At 38.7% G+C, this 18,737-nt stretch overlaps 1 protein-coding gene and 1 long non-coding RNA gene across 2 annotated transcripts; one reads left to right on the top strand and one right to left on the bottom strand.

The window, feature by feature from the left end:
• Positions 1-573: 573 nt before the first annotated feature.
• Positions 574-4,286, bottom strand: ddrgk1 (DDRGK domain containing 1). The gene is made up of 8 exons (XM_004066465.4): positions 4,078-4,286; positions 3,091-3,237; positions 2,910-3,016; positions 2,739-2,840; positions 2,538-2,660; positions 2,418-2,456; positions 2,248-2,353; positions 574-892 (listed from the first exon to the last, which is right to left on the bottom strand). Exons 1-8 carry the CDS (start codon positions 4,163-4,165, stop codon positions 732-734), a joined length of 873 nt encoding a protein of 290 aa, XP_004066513.1. The 5' UTR covers positions 4,166-4,286; the 3' UTR covers positions 574-731.
• A 467-nt stretch (positions 4,287-4,753) lies between these two features.
• LOC105355566 (uncharacterized) lies at positions 4,754-13,489 on the top strand. The gene is made up of 2 exons (XR_013648684.1): positions 4,754-5,196; positions 11,638-13,489. It is a non-coding gene; the product is annotated as an uncharacterized LOC105355566 (long non-coding RNA).
• The last annotated feature ends 5,248 nt before the right edge of the window (positions 13,490-18,737 follow it).

The raw sequence follows: 18,737 nt of genomic DNA, 5'->3' as shown, positions 1-18,737 counted from the left end.
CACTAAATAAATGAACACTTGTGCATAAAAAAAAGTTTCTAAAAACCTGACAAGAATTTTAATTGGAAAACTTGTTTTGTTTACATTTTTATGAATTAAACAAAAACTGATTTCAGTGGACTCAAGACTGATGGAACATGTTTGTGTTCGGATGTGTTCATGTTTGTATGATCCTGAATTGGCTCCCTGGAATGTTCTCCTGCTCTTAGGTATCAAACATCATCACTGCCTGAAAGCGGCTTCATACATCTTAGCACTGGAAGCCCCGCCCTTTCCCTCATAAGCAGCAAAAAGCACTGGATGAAGAAAACCTGATGTAGTTTTCCTTTAATTCTGATGCTATGCAGCAGAGAAACATCAGAAATGCTCAGTGTTTCTTTTCTATCATTACTAGCCTCTTGGTTTGGAAAACTTCAAATTCTTGTTTCAGTCTGATGTTTGAGGTCCAGATTCTAGTAAATGTTCAAGGCAGTTTTGACTTCATAGGATCAACAGAAACCTCAGTTTGTGTGTGTGTGTGTAGCGCCTTCATCTGAAGTCAGTTCCACAGCCCCAAAGACAGAAACAGAAACATTTGGATTCAAATAGATTTTCTTTTGAAATAATTTACATTTACATTTCCCAAAGTAACAATTCAATGGCTAAAATCTTCTGATGGTCTTTGGGTGAAGATCCCAGCAGGTTGTTGTGTTCTTGGTTCAGTTCTTCCTCCTGCAGCAGGGCGCCATCAGTCAGGCGGTGCTGCGACTGTGGGGCGTCAGGTTGATGAGGGAGTTGCTGGCCTGAGCCAGCTCTGTGATGGAAACCCGACCTCTCTGCCTGATGAACTGAGCCACCGAGTCCAGCTCCTCTGGGGTGATAGAGATGAACTTCCCTCTGTCATCCATCACCCCTGCAGCAAAGGTACACTCAGTTACCGTGGAAACACTAATCTTGACGTTTTTTAAATAACTGTATTTACAGTTGTACAAAGGCACATCGTTGAAGTTGCATTGGTAATACAAAATTGATGTTTCAATTCTCACCTCCCCCAACCCATCAGGATAAAAAAAACCTAGAACAATGTGACTAACGCTGTGTCCGAATTCCTTCCCTACTCACTTTATAGTATGTTTGTCATTTTCTAGTGCTTTATGAATCTACAATACGAAAATCGGATGGCCTAGAAATTTCCCAGAGGTATCTGCAAAAAACCAGGGTGCATCGATGCTCACTAGATTGGCGACTATAAACCATAATGCATTGCATTGCGTCTGATCAATTTTTGCAACAAAAAAAAAGTATTTAAATGTATTTTTTTAAACCAACCAATGTTTTTATATTTAGAAGACATTAGATTGATAAATGATCGTCGCAAAACACTAATATCAATAAAATTTTAACTTTGTGAAATCGATGATATCATATTCACCGTTTAAAAAAAACCAGTAGTGAGCATGGTGTCCGAATTGCTTTTAAAATCCAGGGCACTACATTGTCCCGCACCATCTAGTTTTTTAGTACTTAGGGATTAGGGAGGGAATTCAGACATAGCCATAGAGCTATTAAAAATTGCAAACAACTAAAATATCACAACCGTGTTACACAAAATACACAGGAACTATGCTTTAAATGGGACTTTGTTGCCATGTCCATTTTAGTTCCCACTAACAGCCACTAGAGGGCACTGCAGGTGTGTGTATCAGTGATTGTTATTGAAAGCAACATAGAGAAACACTCTGGGATGACAGAGTTGTTCAGAACTTTCACTTCGTTATGACATATATAATTTCTCCTCATTTTTTATGTACTATTTGGCTGCTTCAACTTATATGACTTATAGTGCAGTTAATTTTATAGAGTTAATACGGCTAAACACCTGAGCTCGTGTGTTTACATTTCTTTGACTACTGTAACTCTTTAACTGTCTACGCAATTTAGGTAATTCCAGCAGATTCTGAAGCAGGGAAAAGCAGTCTTGCATCATTAGCAACACTTTAGGTAAGTTTTGTTTTTTATTTAACCCTTTTTCGCCCACTTTTTTCATTTTTTCTTTCTGACTTCTTCTATAGCTCACATTTAGGCATTTATGCAACTTTTTCATCCTAATGATTTTGTAAATTCTGTTTGACTTGAATCTTAAAAGAAAAGTAATCATCTCTTTTCCCAAAGACCCTTCTTCGTTTCCGCTGCAGCTTTCAAACTGAAGTTTCCCTCCTGGCTGCTGTTGTATGTTTTAGTTGTTTTTTTTTTTTAGAACCTTCTCACCTGTCAGAGTTCCTTCAGCCAGGAGGTCCTGCACTCTGCTGATGGCATCCTGAGTCCTCATGCCAAACTGGGAGGCCAGGTCCTCCAGGAGAACTACCTTAGAGTTCTGCAAACAGAGATCAGAGTTTAAGACCTGATCGTACTCAGCAGAGGACGCCTGCTGGTCTCACCTGGATGTAGTTGATGAAGTCCTGCAGCAGGTGGCGTGACTGCAGTGAAATAACAGAGTCAGAGTCCAAAACACGACTCCCAGAGCTCCCAATAAGTAGAGAAAAACACCCCAGTCTGACCTGATCCTCAGAAAGCAGCTCCTCTTCCCCCTGCTCCTCCACCACGAAGGAAGCCTTCAGCTTCAGGTACTCCTCCTCTTCTCGTCGTTCCTGCTCCTCTTTAGCTCGTTTCTCATCTTCCTCCTGATCAAGCAGCATAAAGTTTGAGCCTTTTTTCCTAAGAAAAAAACATTCAGAAGAAGAAAAAAAACCTGTCTGCACCTGCTTCTGCTCCAGCAGACGCTCCCTCTCCTCCTCCTGCCGCCTCTCCTTCTCTCGGACCTCCTGCATCCTCTTGCGCTCCTCCCTCTCCTCCAGCTCCGCCTGCAGAGCAGCATCATCAGTACTCTTTCAGAAGCTATGCAGGAGCATCAGCTCAGTCTTCAGCCTTACCTCTCTCTGGGCCTTCTTGGCCTGCTTCTCCTCCAGCTTCTTCTGCTTCTTGGCTCCTATCTTTGCAGCCGGCTGAGCGCTCAGCTGCTCCTCGTCCTCCTCTTCCTCTGAAACATTCAGCACACGTCATCAAAGCGTCTCCACTATTTCCAAGTGAAAAGAGCCGATGCTGCCGTTTTACCCGACTCCTCTCTCTGGGCTCTCCTGTGAGCCATCTCAGCAGCCAGGTTTCTCCTCCTGCGAGGCATTCCGGCTCCACGCTCCGCCGCCACCACCCGAGGAGGAGGCCCTCCTGCTCGCGCCACACCCCTCTGCTGCTCGTCATCAGCTGAGAAAAAGACATAACACAATGTGTCAGGATGGGAATTATTCTAAATATTAGTTTTCTGTTAAAGTCCCACTCCAATTATTTTTGTATTTATTGTAAAAGAGTTCCCAGTGGTTTATTAATTATAATAATTATGCTGTTCTAACTTTAACACTTATTTAAGAAAATTATGTTGTTTTCTAGGATACTTTCTGCAGGAGTTTATTGGAAATTTGTCCGAGTTGTGGGCGGGAATGTTGAAGGGGAGTAAACCCACCTTCACTTCCCATTATCCTCATTATCATTAGTTTACACACTCTCCCATTAGCTTACAGACCCTCACAGCTCCAACCTATAATTGATGGTGCAATAAAGATGGCGAGCGACATTCGAGCTATCCAGCCGTCTGTTAGGAAATACCGTTAAGAAAGAATGGTGTGGAATAAAACTGTTGTTCAATGTATGTGGAAACAAAAATGATTTGACCTGAGCGTAAAAAACATCAAAGACCTGAAACTTTAGACTTGATTTTAACTTAAAACAAACAAATACTTCAACTGTGTAAACACCAGCAAATGCTGGCTGATTATTTTTAAATACTATTTTATCTTAAGCAGATGTTTGATTTTCTTCAATTGTCTGTGGAGAATTCGTAAAAATGAAGTCCCTGAACGCACCACGAAGTTTAAAGCAGAGCAAGAGCTGACGTAATCTCTCTCTTCTGGTGTTTTCTTCAAAGCTTTATGTCTAAATATTAATTTATAGTTAAATGTATTTTTAAACCGAGTTAAAAAAAAATAACGAATGTGTCCAGAAAACATCGGATAACATGTCGTTGTTGTTAGCCGCTGAGTTCGGTACCTTGCTGAGTTTTCCGCTGCACTTTCAACGCAAACACGATCAGCGCCGCGAGGATGGCGGCAGAGATGACGTACAAAAACACGTCCATGCTGTCCACAACTTTAAAGGTGGGTTGTCCGTTTCTTTTACAGCCTTGATCACAGCTAGCTGCTAACCATCAAACACACGTAGCTTCCTTTCTTCTTCTTCTTCTTCACTTCTCTTGTTGTGGCTTTGAACTGCAACAAGCTCATTGTTGCCTCCATGTGGCAATAATGAGTTTTTTTTTCTGAAATTATTAGATTTTTCTCTTTGTCTAAAATATTTGATTAAAACATGTCTGATTGTGTTTCCAGAGGTCAGAAAGGGCGATCTCTCCACATATGTCTATTTTATAGCTCTAAAAGTAGCATTGTGCTCCAATTCCCACTTCTGTTTCATTGTAAGACCTCCAAAGAAGCAGAATTTATTACTAGTCACATTTTTACTTCAGTCAGTCTGCAAAAGAAAACCTGTGTTCAATAAAAATAATTTCCGCGAAAATTTTCCACAGATATTGGATTGAACCACTAAAAAAGACAGGTCGACTGTGAATAATAATGACTGATGATAGAAACTGGAAATATTTTTTACCTGCATTCCAGACCAAATGGTGGCGCTAATGTAGCACGATGTTGTTGGCCAACCGCCAAAATTCAGACAAGAAGAAGAACAACGACCGAACGGAGGCGCTAGCCGCTTTAGCTCGTATTCCGAGAACGGTGGTGTTTTGTTTGGAATTTTGTGAGATTTTGGGACAGATAGGACGAAATGGTTCGTGTCGGGACTCTCAGCATTTTCCAAAATGTTGCAAATCAGTGAATACGTTTAAAATGTAAAGACAACGTGGCTGTGATTGTGAGACTCGCAAATGATGATCGAAATTGCATAGGACGGCGGTGTTTTTGTGAGTTTGAGCTGCAGTAACGATGTCTTCACTTCAGTCTCTGAGAGAGTTTATCAACGAGCGACTAGCTGCTGCTGCTGAAGAAATCTTCAGACACTGTGAAGGAACCATCGTCCAGTACGAGCAGGAGCTCTGTCGTCAGCGCAGACTGCTGGATATCGTCTGGAAACCACAGCTTCAGCTGAACGCCATAGGTGTGTTCACTTCAACAAATGAGATAAAGCCTTCATCTTCCTGAACATTCTGATCCAAGTAAAAATGTACAGATGCCTGTTTATGTTGGAGGATTACAGTCCGCCATCTTGAAGCAGTAAACAGGCGCTCTGCTAAATTGACTATACTGACCAATGAGTTATATCGCTAGAGGAGACACGCCCGCTTGGGAAGCCAGGCCACCGGTGGCGGAGCGTGACGCCATCTTGGTGAGGTCACCGGTGCCCACATTACAATGCTTTCTATGGCCTACGGTGGAATCTAAGTTGCTTTTATATAATTTATATATATATATACACACACACATATACACATACATACAGTGAGGTCAAAATGTATTTGATCACCCTGTGATTTAGCAAGTTCTCCCACTTAGAAAACATGGAGGAATCTAAAATTTTCATCATAGGTGCATTTCCACAGTGAGAGTCAGAATCTGAAGAATCATTCAGAAATCACGTACAATTTTTTAAAAACAATTTATTTGTATATTACTGTGACAAATAAGTATTTGATCACTTGATTATTAGATAGACTTCCAACCAGCAAAGACCTGCTGTTCTGCTTTTAAATAGTCCAACTCCACTCTGCTCATGATTCTAAATTAGTGGCACCTGTTTGAGGTCGTTAGCTTGCATAAAGGCACCTGTGCACCCCACAATCAATCAGAAGTCTAACTTCCAACATGGGCAAAACCAAAGAGCTGTCAAAAGACACAAGAGACCAGAGTGTAGACCTTCAGAAAGCTAGAAGTGGCTACGGGGCAATTGCCAAGCAGCGTGGTGAGAAAAGAACAACTGTTGGAGCAATTGTCAGAAAATGGAAGAGGCTAATGATGACTGTCAATGTCCCTTGGACTGGGGCCCCTCCCAAGATCTCACCTCGTGGGGTATCGATGATGCTAAGGAAGGAAGAATCAGCCCAGGACTACACGGGAGGAGCTGGTCAATGACCTGAAGAGAGCTGGGACCACCGTTTCCAAGGCTACTATAAGTAATACATTAAAACGTCATGGTTTAAAATCATGCATCGCACGGAAGGTTCTCCTGCTGAAGTCAGCCCATGTCAAGGCCCGTCTGAAGTTTGCCAATGACCATCAGTCATGGGAGAAAGTCTTGTGGTCAGATGAGACCAAAATAGAACTTTTTGGTCTTAACTCCATTCTGCGTGTTTGGAGGAGGAAGAAGGAGGAGCATCATCGCAAGAACACCATACCTACAGTGAAGCACGGGGGTGGAAGCATCATGCTCTGGGGGTGTTTTTCTGCACAGGGGACAGGACGACTGCACTGTAGAGGATGAACAGGGCTATGTATTGTCAGATATTGGGCAAAAACCTCCTTACCTCAGAGCGTTGAAGATGGGTCGTGGCTGGGTCTTTCAGCATGACAATGACCCGCAGCACAAAGCCAAGAAAACCAAGGAGTGGCTCCGTAAGAAGCATGTCAAGGTTCTGGAGTGGCCTAGCCAGTCTACAGACCAAAATCCAATAGAGAATCTTTGGAGGGAGCTGAAACTCCGTGTTGCTCAGCGACAGCCCCGAACCCTGACAGATCTAGAGAAGATCTGTATGGAGGAGTGGGCCAAAATCCCTACTGCAGTGTAGAAACCTAGTGAAGAACTACAGGAACCGTTTGACCTCTGTAATGGTTAACGAAGGCTTCTGTACCAAATATTAAAGTTGTTTAACCCAAGTGATCATATACTTATTTGTCACAGTAATAAGCAAATAAATTGTTTTTAAAAAAATTGTACAACATGATTTCTGAATGTTTCTTCAGATTCTGTCTCTCACTGTGGAAGCGCACCTATGATGAAAATTTTAGACCCCTCCATGTTTTCTAAGTGGGAGAACTTGCTAAATCACAGGGTGATCAAATACTTATTGACATCACTGTGTATATATATATATCAACCTTTGTTGTTAAATAAGAGAAACAGTCAGCCTTAAAAGCTCAAACTTTAATGAAAAATGCATAATTGCAGGACTTCTTACACAAAAAAACATATTACAAAGAATTTAATAAAATAATTTCTAAATATTTAGAAGTTTTACACCTCTTTGACATGTAATTTAAATTATTAAGTAAAGCCCAACAATAAGTCAATAATAATAATAAATCAATAAGTCAATGAAAAAAAATAAATATCAAGTCAATAAATAATAATAATAAATTGATAAGTCAATAAAAAAATAAGCCAATAAATAATAAGTTAATAAATAATAATAAATCAATAATTCAATAACAAATATTAAATCAATAATAATTCAATAAATAATAAATCAACAATATGTCAATAAATAATAATAATAAATTGATAATAATTCAACAAGAAGTCCAAAAGTCAACAATAGATTTACCCTAAAAAAAAGAAAAACAAGCGATTTGGTGATTCATGTAAGTGATCGATTTGGTGTTACATACATGGTATGGTGCCAGGTTTCAAGCGAACAGTCTGGCCTCTTATCAAAATTTGTTTCCACAAAATGTTTTGAACATAGCCAGACTGTATTGCTAGTTGGTAACCACAGTGATCCATCTGGGTTAGCTCTTTTGATAGCTAAGGGCCACTTTTTCCTTAAGTCTGAATCCATTGTAAACCTGCAAGAAAAGTTTAGTCACTGAGTCAGAAATGTATAAATCTATATTACTATAATAACCTAGTCCTAGTATACTGTGTATAGGTTTTATAAAAAAATAGTTTACATTTATGTCGACAGCAAATTATACATGCAGCATGTTGATAATAGCCCTGCAGCATCATGCATGGTACATGTGTACTATTAATGAAGCCCCTGCAGCATTAAAAGGAAAAAATTATAGTACCTAACTGTGAAATGTTATGCCTTCCTCCTTCGTGGACTCATTTCTCCGATTTTGGCAGTTGAAACCCGCACAATGAACTGGCATTTTGCAAAAGATGTGTTCACATGCATGCACTGCTGCAGTGACTTGACCTCACCAAGATGGCGGTGCTCTCCTCCCATGAGGAATTATGTGATGTCTCTTCTAGGGATATAACTCATTAAACCTGAAATAGTATTAAACAAACAGACACAATTCGACGGAACCAAACAAGAAAAGCTACAAATAAAATAAATAAAATTACAGCCCATATAACTATTAATCACCAATTTAAAAGGATAAAGAACAAAAAGGGCATCACCGGTTTTTCAAATTATGTTTTTCGAATATGTTCCAAGTTTTAAAGTCTGCATTTTTAGTAGATTCAGCATAATTTTTGGTATTAGTAGCTTATTTTTATGAATATAAAATGAGGCCCGAATGAAAATGAAATTGAGTACAACCTGCTGTCTTTGTTGTATTAAAAAAAAAAAAAACAACCTAAAAACGTTCAGGAGAACGTGATTTTTACAGCAAGTCTAAGTACCAGCCGTTGTAAACATGATCACGAGGGAGATATTAATTACTGCGTTTTGTGTCTGGTCTGATTAATGACACCAAGACTGACATTTATAGGAACAAAGATGTGAAAAGAAAAGATCTGGAGCAAATTTTGCTCCAGATCTAATAAACAGTAAATACACAATAGAAGAAGAATCTTCTCCCTGTTGCTACCTGTGTGTCTGCCGCTGATCCAGTGGATAAACCACTGGCTAGACGCACGTTCTTGAATGCACCACTCTTGGTTGGTGTTAATGCACCATGAAACAAGTTTGTATCTTCCTTCTTCTATGGTTGAGGAAGGACTATACTGCCTCCTAAAGTTTCTGTTGTGCTTTGCGATCCCATTGACTTTGTGGCTGGTGGATATTATAATCAAAATGACAAAAAAATAAAGGGCGCATCGTCAATAGCAAATTAGCGTTGACAATTTTTTATAGCCGATTACTCACTGTCAGCCCTATCTGTGATCTGACACATGTCAAAAACAGAGAAAACACTGCAGGACAGACCATAAATCATGACCAAGTCCAGAGTGTGCCCCCTGTTGTGAGTAGGCTGTGTGACATGCTGTTTAAAATCCAGTGCAAAAGGTTATGAAACTCATTTGCATCAGCATCACCATCTTTGTCAACGTGAAGGTTAAGAATGATATTAAAAGTCTACTTTATTAGGAGTGTATTTTTTTGTGTATTTGTATTTTTTTTTTATTAAAACAGGAAGAAGGCTTTGGTTGTCTTGAGACAATAACACATAAAATAGGCGGGCTGTTGAAAGAAATTTTTTTTTTTATCTCCCCTGATAGAAAATTATAAGTTAAAATTTGGTGGGGAAGTCTCAGTGAGAATAACAGGAGCATCAGTACCAAGCCAAGTTTTAGTTAAAAAAGGCCATTTTTTTTGTTATCTAAAATAAGATCATTCACAAAAAAAATTTTTTTTTAAAGAAATTGAATGTTTAATCAGAAAAGTTCAAAATCGTGTGCGAGTGCAGATGAATTGTTTCATGGTTTTTTCCGGTATTGTATGTCAACAGTGACAATAAAGGCATATCAAATCTTATCCTATCAATGTGATGGAGATATCTGACTGTGGAGCTGGTGGATCTTGACTGGAGATATTTGGGAAATTTGCATACAATACACATATGTGGCCTAGCCACATATTGACAGGGATTTAAAGAGAAATAACCATGTATAAGTGCTGAGTTAAATGCAATGTGGTCAAGAAGGTGGGTGCATCAAACTATTATGGGAACCACTATTTGGAACTAGTCAAAAGTGTTCAGTTCGAATCAGTCTAAGTCACGTTTCTGGGGGGCAAATACTCTGGCCAATCATGAGTAAGCTTCTTCAAAGCTTAGTCCTCTTCCCTTTCAGTGGAAGGGGAGGTGGGGGCCAGCGGTCACCACATGCTTTTAGCGAGGTGTCTGATTGGTCAGTTTATAACTTGAATAACTTTAAATAAAGAAAATTAAAATTAGCAGGATGATGTTAAGGAAATATATAAAATCAAAAATGTTTATTCTGACAAGTACAATAACTGAGTAATAGCTGTTTATTTCTTAATAGAAGTCTATGGGATTTGGGCTTCTTGGAGCCAGCAAGTACATCCTATGAGGACGTGGGGGTGGAGGGGTCAGTTTATCCAGTGATGTATACATACAGTCTATGGGTGCAGCTAAGAAAAAGAGCACACCAGTGCAAAAAATTAGTCTAGAGTCCTGCAAAGGCAAACACGCTCAGTTTTTTTTTAACGTGGCAGAATTGTGGCGCTGCATAAGTATGGGTTCTCACAATGGGCCATTGCTGCTGAAAAGAGTAATTATGACATTTTTAAAAGGATTATGGAACAAAAAGGTCAAGGGGCAGACCCAAAAAATGTTTAAACGGCATCTGCAAGAGAAGGACTTCAGAAACTTCAAAGGCCACGTCTAACAGAACATCACAAAATAGCCCGGTTGGACTATGCCAAACACGCCAAACATGGGACATTGATAAGTGGAAGAAATTTCTGTTCCCTGGCTATTGGTAGATGTTTCTAGGGGGTGACTGGGTTTTTTCTACAGAACAGTGCTGCAGTTCAGAACGTTTCTCTGACAAAGGACTTTTTTCAAGCAAATAACTTCACTCTTTTGGACCATCCTGCATGTTATCTTGATTTAAAGGGCCTTTATCATGGAATATAAACTTTTTTGAGCTTTTTAGTGTATTATACTGTTTATTACTCACACAAAACAACCCCAAAGTGGTATTTTGATCTGTTCACTCATCTGAGTATTCCTCTAAAACCCTTCTCTCTGAGCACCAGCCCTTCCCAATCCATGAAAACAAGTGTGTTCTCACATTGTGATATAGATAGGTGAAAAACGCCCCTTCAACAGTCTGAGCCGCCAGCCCTGCCCCCAGGCTAACCCACACACACACCAACTTGCTCTGCGGTGGTAGCAGTGATCAGCAAAACGCTTTCCTTTTATATGCACAATCTTCTCTCCAAAAGTTCATATTTTGGTTTTTCGTTGGCGAAAAGAAAAGCGTGATATAGGCCCTTTAAATCCAATTGACAGCATTTGGGGATGAGAGAAGTTGGCCTCTTTTTTTTCTAGTTTCAAGCTCTACTTCGTACTTTGTTAAAACCAAGCTGTGCAAAATGCAAATTCCTGAAATTTCTTAATTGGTCTTAAGATTTTAATAAGGAGTGTGCTGTGCTGGAAGGGGAGTCTGTGTATTAAAAGGAGTTGTTAAATTTGTCCGACAATCTTTTTGTGAACTTTAAGAGTTTCTTTGATTAGGAATTTCACCTACTGAAGTCTGAAAGACCAACATCACCTCTTACTCTCTTAACTTTGAGAAAAATGGTAGGGGGTTTATTCCGTTTTTTTTTTTTTTTTTTTTTAGTTAAAATATGAAACTGTGGGGCTACTGACAAAGATTATTTAGATTTTTATTTGTGCTTAACGATACACAAAGCCCTATAAAAGTTTAAAAGGGCTCTTACTTGTTTTTGTTTCCCTGCAGTCCTACCCCAGAACGATGCGAGTGAAAAGGATGATCTCTACAACCAGCAGGGGAACTCCAGTGTGGAACAAGAGGAGTCAGAACTTCCACGGATTCAAGAGCAACAAAAAGAGCCAGAACTACAAAAAATAAAAGAGGAGCAGGATGAACTAGAACATACACAGATCGAAGAGGAACTGGGGCGACAAGAACCTCGACCTTTTAAAGAGGAACAGAGGGAACCAGAACCTCCACAGATGAAAGAGGAGCAAGAAGGATTCTGCATCATTCAGGTTGAAGAACAGCTTGATCTGAAGCAGGAGACTGATACCTTGATGGAGATTCTTACTTATGAGGAACATGAGAGCAGTGAAGCAGATCTAAACAATCAGCAGAGATTTAATGTAACTGATAGTCAGAATGAAGAGGGAAGCCAACATGAAGAATCAACATCAACTACAGACGGAGAGACAGACCCACAGAGCATAGATCAGAGGAAGAGAAGGGATAGTCTTTTCTGTGTAAATTCTAGTGAAGGAACAAGAATGACACAAAATGAGTCTGTCAGTATGAGAACTGAGTCTGATGACAGACCCTATGTCTGTGAGGAATGTGGTAAAACTTTTAGTTATGTGTCTCGTTTCCGAATTCACATGAGAACTCACACTGGAGAGAAGCCTTTCGCTTGTAAACAATGTGATAAACGTTTTCGTGAAAACTCTAATCTCATAAGACATGTGAGAACTCACACAGGAGAAAAGCCTTTTTCTTGTAAAGAATGTGATACAAGTTTTAATCAAAAATCTAGTCTCACAAGACATATGAGAACTCACACAGGAGAGAAGCCTTTTTCTTGTAAATATTGTGACAAAAGTTTTTGTGACAAATCTCTTCTCAAAAGACACATAAGAACACACACTGGAGAAAGGCCTTTTTCTTGCAATGAATGTGATAAAAGTTTTAGTCATATATCAAATCTCAAAACACACATGAGAATTCATACAAGAGAGAAGGCATTTTCTTGTAAAGAATGTGACACAAGTTTTAGACAAATATCTTATCTCAAAAGACACATGATGACTCATACAGGAGAGATGCCTTTTTCTTGTAAAAAATTGTAATAAAGGATTAAGTGGGCACTTTAAACCAAAAAAAGGAAAACTCAGAGCACAGGACTCATGCAGTAAAATAGTACATAAGAACATGTACTTAAAAAAAAGGAAAAGTTTGATTTTTTAAATATAATTTTTTAAGAAAACTGGAATTTTACACGTAACTTATATAATAAATGGAATATTAAAAGACCTTTGATTTATTTCAGTTGTCTAAAAATTTTATGTTGGAAAGTCTTGGGGCCCTTCAACCCTTCCCTTCTCGTGTTCCCAAATGGGATTGCTTCCTGATATGGATGCTGCCATGTTGAAACCAATCACCATTGATTGGTCTGAGTCATCGTATCTATGGCAACAACTGTCGTTATGGCCATAGATACAATGACTCAGAGCGACTCGGTTCAATCTTTTCCTTCATCTATCCTCTTCTTTCTTTCTCTTCTGCTGCTTCCCAGTCTTCAAAACTATCATTCATCACAAAGGAAACTATAAAATCAGTCATATCTTTTCTACTGTCTTGCTGTTGTGATAAACTGTGGAAAAGGGTATGTCAACATATGTATTAAATTTATAAGAACTTAGTGGTCAGTATTTTTAGGATTGCTCAGAAAAGTGTTCCTAATGTTTTATGATGTGTTAAATTTGACTTGATGTTTTTTTTTCCTTGCTCCTAATTGTTCAAGATTGTTAAAAAATCCCCCTTGGTGGTGTCAAAGTAAAGGTCGGAAGTCTAATATAATAAAAATAACTTCATAAAGCCACTTTTTTAGTTGTAATTTCTATTCCTGCTTTGTCCCTCTTTTTCCAGCGCCAAATACGTGCAGTAGTGACAGAAGAAGAAGCAAGAGCACTGATATCATCGCTGCGCCTCCACCTGGAACTAATTTATGCGACAGTTTTTACACGGTAGAGGTGAAAGCGGAAATCCAATCCCCTCTTTGCATTATCGTTTTAATTACGTCACAGTATGAGCGGTGTTGAAGTAGAAAATGAAAAGCATTTTGGAGGATTGATTTTTCATTTTATTTTTGAGTCAATTGATGCATTTACATTTGAAAATGAAAAAGCATTTCCGTTAATCCATTTTAACTGTCAAATTAGATATTTCTAATTGAATTTTAGTACACATTTACTAGAGAACCTGTTGAAAATTAAATGTTAAATATCAGGAAAAAAATGCGTTTGACGGATCGCTTTTTTTTCTTCATTCTTGAGTCAAAGAACACAGCTTTATTTTGGAAATGAAAAATAATTTACGACATTGATTTTATTTATAATTATGAGACACATATGCTTCCGTAGTTGTTAACATAATCATGAAGTAGACATTAATAATTGTGGTTTGTGCCTGGTGTAGGTACAAAATCTGTTCGGCCTGCTATAAGTGTTCGGGGACCTGCGATTAATGATGACCTCACACTATTTCATTTGCTGTTCATTGGTCAAATGATGTGTAAGATAATGATTGGTCCAGACAAATTACAATGCAACCGTCAAAGAAGAAGTTATGAGCACCGTTGTAAACAAACAAAGCTCCATCATAGAGCGAGATGATCTTCTAAACAGGCTTTTATTATTGTTATAATTTTTTTTTTTTTAAACCCAGTATTTTTATTGAGTTTTACATTATACAAACACAATTACAGAGTTCTGTTAGTCTGAAAGACAAATTACTACAAGAAGTGTTTATAATAAAGCTAAGGAAAGAAAACAAAAAGAAACAACAAAAAAAACCCATACCATTCCCTGTCACTGCCACAGTCAAACCATCACTCCATCACGCATGACCTGTACTATATGCTACCATATGCAGCTAAGCTGCTGTAGGCTTATATGACTAAAGAGCTGGAAATGTTCTCAAAAAGGGACCCCATAATTCTTCAAACATATCAGGAGACTTTTTGAGTGAACACCTAATTTTCTCCAGTTTTAAACAGGACATGATATCCTGTAGCCACTGTGAATAAGACGGGGGAGAGGTATCTTTCCATTTAAGCAGTATAGCACGTCGTGCCAGGAGTGATGCAAAGGCTATACAGTGTTTTTTGGCAGTACCTGAAACAGCTTGGTCCTCCACAACCCCAAAAATGGCTGTTTATGGATTTGGTTTTAAATTTGTGTTAAATACACGAGACATTGTGTCAAAAATTGTCCTCCAATATGCATTCAAATGAGGGCATGAAAAGAACATATGATACAGAGAGGCATCTGTAAGATTACATCTTGAACATAGTGGACTAACTGTGGGGTACATAGAAGCCAGCTTTACCCTGGGAATATGGACCCGATGTACAACCTTGAACTGAATTAGTTGGTGTCGAGCACAAAATGAAGATGAGTTTACCAGTTTAAGAGCAGAAACCCAAGTATCATCTGATGTAGCAAGGCCCAAATCTTTTTCCAAGCCATCTTAAATTTATCCACAGAGGAACATTTAAAGTTCAACATAATGTTATATAGTATAGAAATAAGACCCCTCCTGGATGGATCTAGTGAAAAAATCTTGTCAGTTATTTCTGTTTCTGTGGTAGTTGAGAATTGTGGTAGTTGAGAAACAAAGAAATGACGTACTTGAAAGTAACGAAAAAAATCTGAATTTAAAAGATCAAATTTCTCTTTTAGTTGAGCAAATGAGGCAAAGGTATCCTCTATAAGTAGATCTTTACAGCGAGTGATACCACTGTGATGCCATCGCAGGAAACCTGAATCTATAGTAGATGGCTTAAAAAGGTGATTCATGGCAATAGGACTCCAAATGGAGAAACTGTGCAGGCCAAACTGTTTTCTAAATTGAGACCATATCTTCAGTGTGTGTTTAACTACAGGGTTATTAAGAGATGCAATACAAAACTTAAAGGCAAACCAGACCCAACATAGGTCAGAGGCGAGAGATTGTTGTCTTGGCAGAGCTCGAGCGTTATCCAGTTAGGACAATCCAAGTTGTCATGGTGGAAAGACCAATTCACAGTATTTCTTAGATTGGATGCCCAGTAATTGAAGTGAAAGTTCGGCAGGGCGCAAGCCCCCCTTCTATTTTAGTTTTTTGAAGGTAGATTTTATTTAGACGAGGACGTTTACCATGCCATATATAGGAAGATATAAGAGAGTCTAGTTGCTGAAAAAAAGAGCCAGTAATGAATATTGGAAGAGTTTGGAAAAGATAAAGAAGTTTAGGAAGTATAATCATTTTAACAGAGTTCACTCGTCCAACTAAGGACATTGATAGGGAGGACCACTGCCTGACTATCAGTTTGATTTGGTTTAAATAAATAGCAAAATTTTCTTTAAATAAATCTTTATATTTTTGGGTAACTGTGACTCCGATGTAAGTAAATCTACTGCGCTCGACTTTCAGAGTGAAACCATTAAAGTCTAGGTTCTGTGCTGCTTCATTGACTGGAAAGAGCTCACTCTTACTAATATTCACCTTATAGCCTGAAAAACTGCCAAAATGACTGAGCAATGCCAAGGCAGAGGGAAGAGACTGAGCTGGATTAGAGACATAGAGCAATATGTCATCTGCATATAAGGAGACTTTGTGCTCCACACCTCTTCTCCTGATACCGAATAGGTCTTTACAGCTGCGAAGTGCAATAGCAAGAGGTTCTATCGCTAAGTTGAAGAGTATAGGACTCAAAGGGCAGCCCTGTCTGGTCCCACGGTACAGATTAAAGGGGCTTGATATTTGGGAGTTAGTGCGAATCCTTGCAGTGGGCTCAGAATAAAGTAACTTGATCCATAGATTAAAGGCAGGGCCAAAACCAAATTTTTTCAGTACAGCCAGCAGATATGGCCACTCAACCCGATCAAATGCCTTTTCTGCATCAATAGTAATCACACATTCAGGTATGTCTTCAGGGGCAGAATAAATTATATTGAAGAGCTGTCTAATATTAAAGTATGCCTGTCTTCCTTTGATGAAGCCAGTCTGATCCTTGGAAATAATGGTAGGAAGAATGCTCTCCAATCTATGAGCTAGGACTTTTGCCAAGATCTTAGCGTCTGTATTCAAAAGTGAGATGGGTCTATATGATGTGCAATCCGTAGGATCCTTGTCTTTCTTTGCAATGAGTGCAATGCAGGCCTCAGTAAAGGACTGGGGTAATCGATCCAATTTTCAAGATTCTAAAAAGACTGAACGGAGTATCGGTGAGAGTAACCTGGAAAACTTTTTAAAAAATTCTGTAGGGAAGCCATCTGGACCAGGACACTTATTTGACTGCATTGACTTGAAGGCTGCAACTATTTCTGCCTCCAATATGGGTTCTTCCAATTTTTTCCGTGAGTCCTCTGAAATAGAAGGAATATCAAGATTGCTGAAAAAGTTATTAATGTCACTGGCATCCCCATGGGACTCTGAGGTGTAAAGTTTAGTGTAGAATTCTTTAAACGTTACATTAATTTCTAAATGGTCAGTTGTAGTTCGGCCAGGACCTACTTGTATTTTGGAAATAGCCTGTTTTGCTTTAAAACCTTTGAGTCGGTTGGCTAGTAATTTGTCAGACTTATCTCCATAGCTATAGAACATGGTCCTGTTTTTTAGAAGCAGACGCTCAGTCTGGTGGGTAGTTAGCAAGTCAAATCTGGATTTGAGTTCAACTCGTTTCTTGTACAGTGCTGGACACTTGTTTTGGGCATATTGTCTATCGATTAGTCCAATTTGGTGAATGAGCTCATTTCTTTCTCTATTTGTTTTGCGCTTCAGGCAAGCAGTATACGAAATAATCTGTCCCCATAGGTAAGCTTTGAGGGCATCCAACAGAGTAAGATATGATATCTGTGGATCAACATTAGTGGCAATAAAAAAAGTTATTTCCTTTTCAATAAACTTAGTAAAATTAGTGTCCGATAGAAGAACAGAATTTTCAGTCATGATGTCCCATTTGAACCCCATAATCTGATATCAGATAAATTTGGACGGTATGTGATTGTTTCTGGCAGACTACACAAAACACTGGTTGTTTTAGTCAATGTTTATGCTCCAAACGTAGACAATGCAGAATTTTTTTAAAGAATATTTTCTATACTGCCTGATTTAAATACATACCATCTTATTTTGGGCGGGGACCTTAATTGTTGGCTAGACCCCAGTATGGATCGCTCTTCTAGTAACCCCAGCAGGGCTACTAGATCGGCCAGTCTGGTTTGTGACTTTCTTGCCGAGTTTGGTATTAAGGATATTTGGCGTTTTTTACATCCTACAGACAGGGAATATTCATTCTTTTCACAAGTTCATCATACATACTCTAGAATTGATTATTTCCTTGTTGATAACTTACTTCTCCACTTTTTTTCTTCATGTGAATACAAAACAATTGTAATTTCTGACCACGCCCCTCTGACACTATCTATGTCTTTCCCTGGTATTATATCTTGAAGCAGGCAGTGGCGATTTAATTCTGTTATAATTATTATTAAGTGCAAGTTGCTTATGTTTTTTTTTAATCCGTGCGGACAGTGCTTCATTCCTGGCAGAACGGACCCAGAAGAAGGGTTACGATTAGTTTGATACGTGCTAACAACATTTAGCCATGGATGAACTTAAACAGGAATAACATCAACATTTATTTTGTCTGGACCCGACTGGAAATACAAATTTGCACGGTTTCTCAGGACTGTTTATTCAAAAGCCACTTCTGTTAGCACTATAAAATCTCTCTTTAAACATTACAAAGAATAATGTCAGATACAAATTATGAAGGAAAAGAACTTTAGGTTAATAAAGGAAATGTGAAATGAAGATTTGAGAGACTGAGCAGATTTCAACACTGCATAGTATGTCCAAGTGGGGTTAGATGTGACATCATTAGTGTCATTAGTGTCAGGCCCCTGAACAGTTATTGCAGGATGAAAACTTTTTGTTCCGGCCGGAATTATGACGCCAAGATGTTTATTGGAATAGATACAAGAAATTTATCGGAACAAGGCTGTGAATGAAAAAAAACTGGAGTAAGATTTCTGGGATTTGCACCGCTTTGACAATTCGCACCAGGTCTATTCCAATTGCAG

This window comes from Oryzias latipes, chromosome 2 (genome assembly GCF_053564925.1).
Source record: "Oryzias latipes strain Hd-rR chromosome 2, Olatipes_Hd-rR_3.1".
Taxonomy (NCBI): domain Eukaryota; kingdom Metazoa; phylum Chordata; class Actinopteri; order Beloniformes; family Adrianichthyidae; genus Oryzias; species Oryzias latipes.
Note: the sequence above shows the minus strand (reverse complement) of the source record. Positions and strands in the feature narration are given on the sequence as shown.